Below are 12,780 nucleotides of genomic sequence, written 5' to 3' on the forward strand. Positions count from 1 at the left end.
GTGGGGGGTGAGAGTGGGGGGACGCGCGCGCCGGTGCGCCGCGCACGTGAGAGCGCGCGCAACCCCCCACTCTCACCCCCCACCACAGCCCCCCACTCCGCGCGCCGAATTCCGACCGCGTGATGCGGCGCCACTTGAAGGTTGAAACTCGAACGCACCGCGCACATCGACATCGACACGCGCTCTCTCTCTCTCTCTCTCTCTCTCGTCCCGTGTTGCGCGTTGCGCATAGAACCAAGTATTATTCAAGTGAAGATATCTCTCTCTTCATTCTGTGCCTGATGTTCATTTTAGCGTGATAATTTTTTATTGGTGCTCCGATCCGCGATATGTAATGTCTGAAAATCTATTAGTTCAGTGGAATTAGTGATTAGCCAATCAGGACAAAAGTAACTAGAGCTTGTGGAGCTCTATCATTTCGCGTATCTTCTGAGATCTAGTTATTATCGCTTAGTAAGTTGATCTTTCCGCTTGGTGAGCAGTGAGCAGTGAGCAGCCTGCAACTTGGACAACATGTCCGTCGTGCATTTCGTGCGCTGATTTCGTTTGACTTCGATGGAGATAAAGAAATAGAGAATCATCGGAAGAAATACATTTACAGTGATCTTGTGTTCATATTTATCGCAAAGTGCATTGACATCAGTAATCGTTGGCTAAATCATGTATCTCTCGGTGATTTAGTTATACGAATTACGCGGTAAGATATCAGATCAAGATATATATATACTAGCCTATAAGAAATTGCATACATGTATACACATTACTCCATTACATGTTAAATTTTTTCATCATACGATCTGTAGATACTCACAAGTGTAAATAGATATATGAATAGACTCATACCTCTCCATATTATTATATATTATGTGTATACTGTAAATTTTTGTTATTTTAAAAAATACGTAATTTCTCTGAATAATTATTTGTATCTACTGGCATATTTATTTTTTATTATCTTTAATTAAGATAAACAAATACAAGAGAAAGAGAAAATAATATTAATAAAAAATTGATTTGCATAGCAGATTATTTAATTTAATTATATAATATTAAGCACAAATTCATATATATTCCTTTATTATCAGATTTCTGTAAACTACTTTATATATGTGACTCTGAATATATATATATATGTTATTATTACTGTTTATGATCCTTTATAATACCTTAGAATGATATACGACTCATTGTATGTTAGTTAAAGAATTGTTAATTGAGATTATATGAATAATATAATTTTCAGATAGATAAACCTTAGATAGGCATTAAAGCTCTATCAATGGCAGAGGAAGAAAGAGTGTCTCTTTCAGGTAAAGAATACCTTTTACTAGTGTTTAAATACTATAAATACTTTGGTAGAATTATTTTGTCACTAATGATTATTTTATCCAATACAATTAGAAAAAGATGATACTCAATCAAATGACACCACCCAATCAAAAGATGCTTATGTACCGGAAGAACCAACACCGGATACCTCAATTTGCTTGTCAGACATACAAATGCCAGAAACACCGGAGAGTACCAAAGGACAGATAAGCGATGGCGATACATCGAGATTAGAGAGCCCAAAGACTATGAAACCGGTGCTTGGAAAAATTCAAGCAAAAAAACGATTAATGGCATTTGCTAATCAGTTTAAAGTATTATCCAAATCCAAAATTAAATCAAATTCGCAACATTCCACTGGAACTTCAAAAACAAAAGATAAAACCATGCAAGATGATACAAATAAATCACGAAAAAAGACAGGTATGTGATACTATAAAATGTGTATATTTTAGTATACACACAGCATCTCAATTATCATCTTTATTATATGACTATATATATATGCATTGACAAAGAATTTTTAATGTTTTAATGTTAAATTTTTTTTGTACAATATATTGTTAATTGACACATTAGAATTATTTTGTTTTTATTACAAATAATATAACAACAAAATTACAATTTAAATTTCTATTGATTTATAGAAAATAAAAGATTAATTATTTTTCAAAGAAAATAAAAGATTAAATTTTTCAAAGACATATATAAGATATAATAGTTCAAAAATTATGATTCTAATGTTTATATAATTGATATAATAGAAATCTTTTTTATTTTTTATAGAGGAAAAGATTCTAGCGATTGAAGAAATTCGAAGAGAAGAATCTAAAAGTAAAATGTTAGCCATGGCATCTGTGGCAGCAGGTATTATTTTCATATAGTCAAAACTAATATCAGACATTCAATGATAAAAACTTTTTGTAGCAAGTATGGAAGACGAAAATCATACTAGCAAGAATACATCCGATTTATTGGAGAGTAAACGACATGCGAAAGAGAGGAGCAGACGTGAAGGAATAAACGACTCTCGTAAAAGTAGATCAACAATAAACCGAAAATATTCAGAAAGGTAGAAAGAAAGCCGCTAAATTTTTAATAAAATACACATTTCTTATACATATGCAATATGTCTTCTTTATTATTGTTTTCTGTTTTGTTATAATTTTTAAGGCATCGACATCGTAACAAAACTGATAGAAATAGTTTGAATCGAGAAGTAAAGGATCGAAATGAAAGTACTGAACGTTCTACACAAAAATCATCTCAGGAGAGAGAAAAACGTAAGAAAGAAAAAAAAAGAAAAGATGTTAAGCATAGGCGAGACGATAGCAAAGCGGACACAAGTCGTGACAAGAAAGAGGAAGAAAAGGATAGGAAAGAAAGTGAAAAAGAGAAACGGGAAGAGACGAGAGAAAGAAAAGAAGGAACAAAAAATAAGAAAGAGAATATAAAAGACAAACGAAATGATATGTTAGAAATAGAAACAGAAGGCAAGGATAAAAAGGAAAAAGATAAAGATAGATGGAAGGAAAAAGAATTATTGAAGTGTAACTCTTGGATGGAATTACAAAAATCTGGTTTAACTCTTGATGACATCAGTCAACTTAGAAGACGCGATAATACAGAACGATCTTTAAGAAATAGGTATAGTACAATTATATAAACATTTAAATAACATTCAAGCGTGCGCACATATATATAATATATATGTATGTGTATATGTGTATGTGTTTCAGAACATCACAAGATTATACGCGTTACTTCGAACATATGTTAATGTTAAACAATTATCGTGTGAAACGTCAAGCATTAATAGCTGAAGGACTTGACGGACCTAAAAAGTATCCACCTGAATCGATTAAAGCAACGAAACGAGCAAAGGGGCTTCAATTATTATACTGTGAAAATCCACGCATGTCTCTTTTCTTAGGCATCTCGCAACTTCTACAAGCTGTGTCTCCTGAACGTCGCGTGTATATACGAGACATATGCGAGGCGTCTTCATCACGGTATATCGCAATGTCTATTAAATAGCAAGTTCCTATTCAAATCTTTCTTTATCTATTCTACATTCTTTGTAATTACAGATTTGATACAGAAGACACAGCGCCACAAAAACGTAATTGGTATCAGCAAATAAGTGCAATCAAATATAAAAAGGATAGATGGCAAGTGACTATACAACTTCCTAGATCAAAATGGGACAGTGAAGATGAAGAAACAACATCTGTCAGTGCAGCAAAAAAAGAGATTGAAAAACCAATAAATAAACTACACATTTCCGTGACTCAACGTAAGTAACTTTTGATAATAGAAATAATGTGTATAATAAATATTGAAATCCTAGAAATAATAATAGTAATTTTTTGTTTTAGAAGAAGAGAGATGTTCTACATCCTCCAGCACAATTGACGAAGAGAAAGTTGATAACAATGCCGAAGATACTAAAGGAGAGAATGAATTCAGCGAAAAGACAATCGACAATACAACGACAAATGACGAAGCTTCAAAATCTCCTTTGCTACAATCTACTGGAGATGAAAAGTTAGCTTCGGAATATGAGCAATTCATGAAGATGGTATGCACTGTACCTGATGTGACTAAGGAATATTTGCCAAAGAAAAATCCTGTTAAAACTGCTTCGCCACATAGTTATCATGAATTCAATATAGAATCTAACTTGGCAGATGATAACACGGACATCGAAATATCGTTGAAAGAAAAACAAGATAAACTGCAAACTTTAGAAGGATCAATAAAGAGTACAGAATGTGAGGAGTCTATTATATCCACAGACTGTCAAATACAGATGAATGAAAATAATATACAAATTGAATGTACAAACAGTAATGAAGAATCTGAAGATTCTAAATCAATACCCAGTGATTGGGAAAACGTTAGAATCAAAGTTGAACGATTAAGTGACGAGAATACTGAATCGAGGGAAATCAAGAAAAAGAAAAAACAAAAGAAAACAATATCCAGCAGTGATTCATCTAGCAGTACTAGCTCTTCAGACTCGGAAAAAGAAAAGAAAAGAAAAAAACGTAAACGGAAAATATTAAGTAATTCGTCTTCCTCAGACTCCGATAGCACAGACAGTAGTAGCAGTAGTAGCAGCGACTCCAGTAGCTCGGACGAAAAAAGGAAAAAAAAGCGAAAGAAGAAAATAGTTGGAAAGAAAAGAAAGAAGGCAAGACGTGCTGCGCGAACAAAAAAAAAGCGAAGGAGGAAGATGAGTACTTCCAGTAGCAGCGATTCAGACGAACGCAGGAAGAAAAAGAAGAAGCTCAAGAAGAAGACAAAGGAAACTAAATCTATTAATAACGAAGATATAAACAAGATAATATCCAAGTCTCCTGCAATGTCTGTAGCTTCATCTTTAGATGAGGTAAAAGTATTGCATTCAGGAACTTTGATAAAGAAAATTAAAGAAGAAGATATAGTTAAAGATAAAAAAAGAACTGATCAAATCACATCAACGAGAAAAAGCATTACCGGTATGAGTGTACATGACAATGAATGCATGAAGCAGAAAGGAGAAAGGAAAAATAAATCCGATGAAAGCTTCATGGAACAATGGGAAGTAGATTGTAGTATGATAACACTGCAGTCAAATGATGGTGACTCAAGTCGGGATCATACTGGCGAATTGGGGAAAATGGATAGCTCCGAAAAAAGCACATATCGAAAGAAAAGAAAGCGTAGCCGAGATAATGTTGCACAAGACAAAGATAGATCATCTAAAATCAATGAAGAAAGGATTCATGAAGGAAAAGAAAGATCAGATGAAGAACTTGAAGTAAAAAGAAAAAAGAGAAAGGAGAAAGATGTTAGAAGCAGCACTGAGTTTCTTGCAGACTGGGAAAGGGAAGGTGAGCGTATTAATCAACAAATAATACAAAATGAAGTCAAATTTTCAAAAAAATTGGAAAAGAAACAGAAGAAGGAAAAATGGGGAGAGACAGATTTTGATACATTGAATGTTCCATCTTTGACGCAACTTGAAAAAGAGGTATGCCAAAAACAACTCCTAGCTGATGAGTGGGAAGTAGATAGCTTAGAAGCAATACCAGATCTGAGTGTGAGCAAACGGAAAAGTAGTCAGAATGTACCAAAGAAGGTGGAAAAGGAAGTTAGATATGATGAAAAAACAGATACTTATATTGCGATAGAAAAGGAGAGTGCGAAAGAAATGAAGAAGAGGCAGGAACGTTTGTGCGCAATAAGAATATGGGAAGAAGAACAAGAGGAAGGTGAAAGAGAAGAGATGATGCTCTTGAAACAGAAGAATAAGCATAAAAAAGACGATTGGGATATAGAAGAGGAATCATTTTTATGCAAGAATGATGAAAAAATAGAAATCCATAACGACATTGTCGGAATAGAGAAAGAATGGAATAAACCAAATGAAGATCCAAGTGTCAAAGAAGACTCAAATAAGTTAGAAATAAAATTTGAATCAATTGGTTCTAAGCGAGTTAGAAAGAGTCGTTGGGATATGGGCTCGCATTCCGAGGAGAAATCGGAAATTAAAGATGTATGGGAAGAAGAATATTCAGAATGGTCCAAGATTAATAAATGTGAACAAAAACATAAAGAAATGGAAAAAGTAACTTATTCAGAAAGTTCAGCTAAATCTGATGTGATAGATTTTTATCACAAAAAATCGCAAAATAGAGAATCATTGGAAAGGGCATGGACAGCGGAAGAATTGGCAACTAGCTCTGTACAAACAAACAAAGTAGAAGATGCATCGGTGAAAAATTTAATTTCTGTGAAAACAAACGAGGAGCAGATTACTACCAATCAGGCTGGAAATCAATTTAAAAAAATTGAAATTTTGGACTTGAATGCAAAATTTAAAGAGAAAACTGTAGAACTATACAGTCCTAGCTCTCCAGCGCTTTCTCAAAAGTCTCAGGTGAGTATTTTTTCTTGCAAATAAGTAGGCTTACATATACAAAATGTATATAAGAATTACAGACTAATCTGTGATTTGATAGCAAATTTTAAATAAAAAAATTTAATTAAATTTTTTATTAGTTGAAATGTGACGAAATAATGTTGAGAATATTGTTGACTAAATTCTTGTCGATGTAATTCAATGGAATTTTAATGTATGTGTAAAACTTTCTAGTTTAGTATTTTATTTACTATCGTTTTTACTTTGATATAATTAGTATAATAGATTTTTCTTTATTTAAATAATTATTTCTTTTGTTTTTCAAAGGACATAGAAGCATCCAATGACAGCAGTAGCTCTACTTCTTTGCCTTATAAGAAAAGGAAGAAAGAGATGTTGATTGCAACAGAAGAACTGACAATCTCTACAGCTGGTATACCGTTACAGTTAACAAAACTGCGTGATAGTAAACATGCAGCAAACGAAAAGATTGAGGATATTTTAGACGAAGTACAATTGGAGGATAAAAGTTCCGCCCATAAATTTGACATTAAAAAAACTGACAAGTTGTTTGATGATTTGTCGATAAACGAACTATGCCCGGAAGCGCATAACTCTCAGTCCGTATGTATGGATATTTTTGCCGAATATGGATCAGAAGGATCACGTAGTAAGCAACATGCTATAAGCTCGGCAACGCATACAAAAGATGATGAAACAAATGCAGAAAAAACCACTCTTAAACTTATTCCCTCCCCTCTTAAACAGCTTCTGCCCCGACGTACTAATGAACAAGTAAAGTCGAAACGTATCTTAGAAACACCATTACAGGATCCTGCTCAGCATGCAGCGGCGTTGTTGACGATACAACAGAAACTGCTAGAATCGCACGTATTAGAAAATGATATTCAAAAATTACCGAATGAAGAGCCAATAGATCAATTCAAATCAACGTATAGTGCGGAAAGTAATAATAAAGTCGACAAATTATTAGACACGACTGAATTCACTGTGGCTTCCAAGTCGTCGGTGATAGCGATGCAGCAATCTCCAGCTTCGGAGAAGGCGATCTCTGTTCGATCTGAACGGTCTGAAAAATATGACAACAGAGAGAGTAAGAGTGATGACGTAAAAAAATATAAAACCAGTCGAAATGATATCAATGTCTCGTCGGGTGTACGATCTCCTGTTAGAGAACATAGGAAAAAAAGTCCTGGGAAGAAAGAGAACGAGAAACGATATTCGCATGATTACAATAGAGATAAGAAGGAAAGGAGATCTGACGAGGGAGAAAAGTTCGACAGAAGGGACAACAAAGGTTTCAAAGCGGACTTTGCCGATAGCCGAAGAAAGTCGAGCCCTTCAGGACAAGGGAAGAGAAAAAGGAGCGGAAGTCCATACGCCTCGTGGGAACGACAAGGAAGCGGCAGTAGAAGTCCCGGTCACAGTTGGAGCAGAAGTCGTAGCAGGAGTCCGAAGAGGAAGGATGAGGCTACTACTAGTAGAGACAGAGACAAGAGGAGAGAGAGATATGACGATGAACGATCAAATAGACCGCGAACAGATGAGAGAAGAGAAAGATATGCGCGATCTTCACCGCGTTCCTACAATGAAGGTAAGAAAGAGCACGCAATTGTTATTTCTGAATAAATTTATATCCTAATTTAAATAATCATGTTGTTGTTTTTTATCTGCTTATAGATAATTTCAAAAAGCATGGTTCTACATTCTCTAAGGGTAATCGTGATGATTGGAGTAGAAGGAGATATGATAGCGTGGACCGTGAGAAAGATGTTAGATCTTATGATCCAATGGAATTATTGAGAGAGAGAACGATGGAATCTGAGAAATATAGAGATAACAGGTATTATTTTAAAATATTTGTTTAAAAATATTATATATATCTAAACGTTTTATATACAATTCACTATGTAATAACTTAAAGTGATAAAGCGAAGATAGAATTTGTATTAGATTGCTATTATTTATAATATCGCAATATATGGATTGAGATTATGAATATGCAAATATCTCTATAGATTTCATACAGAGGAATTGGATCATACATTTTGGCAGTATGAAAACAGCAATATCTTGCGAGATGGCAATGAATCTGTGGATTCTTATGCCGCTGGACAAGATTTGCCTTCGAATGAGTATGACGATCGAACATATTATGGAGAAGAAAGTCTGGAAAGGAATATGATACAGTGTTCGCCTCAACCACAGTCGAAATATAGGAGAAGGTATTCATAATTTATATTATGTACATGTAACATAAATATATAATGTATTTATCTATTTATATTAAGGCGAATTCGGAATTAAATTAACGTTGATGAGAAAACATCATCAGTGAAATCTTTATAATAACTTTATTTTTATATGTGCGATCGCGCGAAAATAAGTGTTTAATAAGCATGAGAAATTTTTCATTTGTGTTAAGTCAAAACAGATCGAGCACAAGGAGGGATTGGCAATGGGAAAAAGATAAAGATTCGATTTCGGATTTGGATCGTCATGGACATAGATTACGAAATCGAACACCGCCGCGATCGAGGTATTCACCAATCCGACAGGAACGATTCCGACGAAAATCCAAATCGCGCTCCAGATCTTGGTCGCAATCGAGGTCGCGGACAAGATCTAGATCGCGTTCTAGATCAACGTCAAGATCAAGACTGAGGATGAGATCGCGGTCGAGATCTAGAAGCAGATCTTCATCGGACTTAAGATCGAGAACAAGATCGATCTCTACGTCAAGATTGAGAAGTCCGGAACGCGGATCGAGAACGTCTGAATTACGTTCTTCAAGGTAGATTTAAACTTGCAATTAAATTCTAAGATGTCTTCTTATCCCTAATCGGGATAATTCTTTGCATATAGATCTCCCTCGCCTGGAAGGAGTAGACTGAACGAAATAGGAAGGGAAAGGAAGAACGAGGACGAAAACAGAAAGCTCAATGTTTGTGGTGAAAGGGGTAGGCGTATAGAGACTATAGTTCAGTCGGGAACAAACATTTTAGACTCAGAAATGGGCAATATGGACGCAGCGAATTTCCAATATCTAAATGAAATTGAAGGTGGAAATGAATATTATTATACGGAGAATAATTTGACTTATCCTCCTTGCATAGATGAATCAACCACCAGCTCTCCGAAACGCTTATCGCTTGACGATAGGTAAGGATCTTCCATTCTCCCGTATATTGTTTAAAAAATTCATTTTATATTATCTGTTATATTTTTGTTTAAATATGTTTCAACCACATTCGAAATAGAATCATATATAACGTAAAATATATTAATTACAGGCTAGAATTAGAATTAGGTATTAAGAAACAACACAGCAAGGATTCCACTGGAATGTCTTCAGATTATTCTTCCAATTTCAATCCCAACGTTATCGCGTATCCGTCTCCTCCCCAACAACAGCAACAGCAAATGTACAGGCAACAGCCTACTGTTCTACAAGTACTTGATTTATAAAATACTTTTATATATATATGTTTGTGTATTTATCTATTTTAAAAAAGGTTTATAAATACTATTTCTCCTGTGTTAAGGTTGGGAATGTTTTACAAGTGGTCCCTGCTGATTTCAACGGAGTACAATCATCAACACGACGAGAAGTACGGCCTGCAACCTGTACGACTCCGCCTGTGCGGCCCGGATCCAGCCAGGTGGTCCGCGTAGGTAATGTTCTTCAAGTAGTACCCACGTCGTTAGACTGGAGCGGCAACCAATCGACGACTGCAGATCAATCGAATGGACTTTTGTATTCCTCAACAGTGCCGACACCCTCGCCGTCAACATCGTCTTCTGTTCCCATGTCCGTACCCGTTCCTGTTCCAGTCCCGTTGCCCGTTCCGCCTACCGGAACGAATACTCACGCTCCTGTCGCACCCGCTACTCCGCTACAGCTACCATTGCCAATACCTGTTCCTATACCGGTCCCAATCCCTTCTACGACAGCAACAGCATTTCCGAAAAATGAAGTTCAATCTCAATCGCAAAGTACGTATAAATAAATTTGTCAGTTCGTTTTCTGCCCTGAATTTTTTACATAACTCTATATCAATAAATATTTTTGCGATATAGAAATAGTTCAACCAGTATATAATTACGAAGCTATACTCGAGACACGCCGCAAGGAGCGGGAAGAGCGTAAAAAATTACGCGAGTTACGCAGGAAAGAGAAGGAACGCAAAAAAATAGAGCGGATTAATCGACGAGCTCTGCGATTACTGGAGAAGAACAATACGTCGCGACAAACCGGCGAAGTCTTGTTGGATCGTCGTAAGGGCTCTGTTGTGGATCCATCTGTTTTGAAAGCATTGAAAGAGGGAGAGGAACAAACCGAAATTGAATCGCCATCCCAGACTAATTCTGTAAAAGAGGAAGAGGAAGAGATAGCAGCATCTATAAAGGAGGAAGACGAAGACACTGCCGCGGACGAAGATGAAGATGACGATGAAGACGAAGTCGAGGCCGAAGCGGAAGATGACGAGGAAGAGGAGGAAGAAGCGGAGGATGAAGATGAAGATGATAATGATGATGACGAGAAATCATCGCCAATGATTAATCAACGAATCGAAGTTGATGAAACAACAATACCCGCCGATATGAATAAAGATCAAGCGGAAATCGAAATTATGAAAGAATGGCCAGAATTACCACCTCCGCCATTAAAAGGCATTTTAATTGCACCAGGATTTAGGTTCGTTGACATTAGTTTTAATATCTTTTAAAAATATTCTCCGATGGAATTCCATTATTCAAATCTTGTATTTTATCTTATCAATTTGTAAATTATTTTATTTTATTAACATTCATGTGTAGTTTATCTCACTAAATAAATGATTTTTTTCAGAAGAGACTCAATTCCAAATGGCAATTTGGATGACTTATCGGATGTAGATGACGATATCAAGGACAATAGCGACAAAGACGAGGAAACGGAAAAGAATGATGAATGTAACAAAGATGCGGGACCTGATGCCAAACCTGGTAAATCAAAATCAGCAAAACTGAGAAAAACAAACAGGAGCAAAAAATCAGTTCAGTTTGCTGATGGTATAAAGCCTGGTGAAGGCACAAGTCCGAGCGGCGGCGAGGGTGATATGCCTTCACCGCCGCCTCCCAAAAGAATGGATTTGCGTGAAGGACTCAAGGATTTGAAAAGAGACAAAATTTACAGCTCAAGGAAGAGTAGAAAACAGGAGAAAAGAGCGAGATCACCAAAGACAAAGAAAAAAGTCAAGGTATACGCGCGATTTATCATTCTTTAATTTCTAGAAAGTTTAAAGGAAAAAAATATTTTTTAATCGTATTACTTAAAATATGTTTTCTCTTTTATATTTTTGTAGGTGAAGATAATCAAATTGAAGAAACCGCGCGTTACCCCATTGACAGCCATGATGATGGACGATTCTGATGAAATGGATGATCGTTCGCCACCTCCGCCACCTCCTGGTTCTCCACCGCCGCCGCATCTCTGGCCCAGTTATCTTTCCGTTTACAATACGGCGGTTCGAACAGCCGAACCACAGACTACGACTTCTACCTTGACATCTGTTCAAGCTCCACCACCGCCGACTCCATTGCCTCTTCTGGTCCCGCCTCCTCCGCTAAATTATACCATCCAACCTTGCAGTAAAGCTTAAAATAATACGAATCAAGCATACAGGTTTGCGAATTTTTTTGATACTGGTCATTCTTTTTTGATGAAATTATATATATATATATATATATATATATATATATATATATATAAATGCATTGAAGATTGGACAGTAAAAGTGAAAGCTGTGTAAATTAGTCTCGAAGTTGAAACTTCAATAATAACGAAGTTAAAGATAGAAAAGACAGAAATTGTCGGAGAATATGCATTGATATTGTAAATATGATTATTACTTCCCGACCAAGAAGATCGTTATAAATCTTAATCCATTGCGTCCGTAATTTTTAGTAACTTATACAGTATTTCCTCGTTAACAGAAAGACTTTTTGTTTCATTAACCGGAAGTCATTCTCTTTCTCTTTTCTCTTCTTCTTTGTGCAAGAGCGAATGTTGAATTCTTATCCAAACATCTGGTAATGCTCAAGCTTTGATGTCGGAAATAGATTTTTTTCTCTTTGTTTTTATTCTCATTTCGCTTCTGATCATCAAGATTTTACGAGACAATCTTTGAAAAGTAAACATACATTATTTAATAAACAGAAAATGTTTGGCATGCATCAAACAACTTTCTATTAATGAGGAGATTTACACTAATATATAATTCATTTCGTATATTCCTATATTTTTCGATATTGAGAAACATCGGATATATTAGAAACTTATATGATAGCAATGGATATAGTGTAATTAATTATCAATGATGTATTGTTAGCAAAATTTGTTATTATAAGGGCATATCTCTGAAAAATGCAATGTATATACACATTGTATTATATATAATTTGTCACAAATACACGTGACTCAAATGCAGATTATATACGACTTAAAATTAGATCCCTGTGCAATTTTTCTTACTGCC

General features: G+C 35.4%; 1 protein-coding gene across 3 annotated transcripts; it reads left to right on the forward strand.

Moving 5' to 3' along the window:
- Positions 1-476: 476 nt before the first annotated feature.
- Positions 477-12,753, forward strand: LOC145937744 (uncharacterized). Of its 3 annotated transcripts, none has more exons than XM_083041056.1 (19): positions 477-697; positions 1,244-1,310; positions 1,402-1,752; positions 2,116-2,196; positions 2,257-2,401; positions 2,503-2,976; positions 3,069-3,341; positions 3,420-3,625; positions 3,708-6,256; positions 6,566-7,853; positions 7,940-8,102; positions 8,278-8,484; positions 8,685-9,053; positions 9,125-9,421; positions 9,553-9,712; positions 9,805-10,255; positions 10,340-10,958; positions 11,112-11,502; positions 11,608-12,753. In XM_083041056.1, exons 2-19 carry the CDS (start codon positions 1,280-1,282, stop codon positions 11,902-11,904), a joined length of 8,352 nt encoding a protein of 2,783 aa, XP_082897182.1. In that variant the 5' UTR covers positions 477-697; positions 1,244-1,279; the 3' UTR covers positions 11,905-12,753. The 3 variants fall into 3 exon arrangements, with proteins under 3 accessions (XP_082897182.1, XP_082897184.1, XP_082897183.1); XM_083041058.1 differs by having other exon boundaries at positions 3,711-6,256; XM_083041057.1 differs by having other exon boundaries at positions 1,248-1,310.
- The last annotated feature ends 27 nt before the right edge of the window (positions 12,754-12,780 follow it).

The sequence above is a fragment of the Prenolepis imparis genome, unplaced genomic scaffold (assembly GCF_030444845.1).
Source record: "Prenolepis imparis isolate NDT839.2.m4 unplaced genomic scaffold, iyPreImpa1.0 SCAF_6, whole genome shotgun sequence".
Lineage (NCBI taxonomy): Eukaryota > Metazoa > Arthropoda > Insecta > Hymenoptera > Formicidae > Prenolepis > Prenolepis imparis.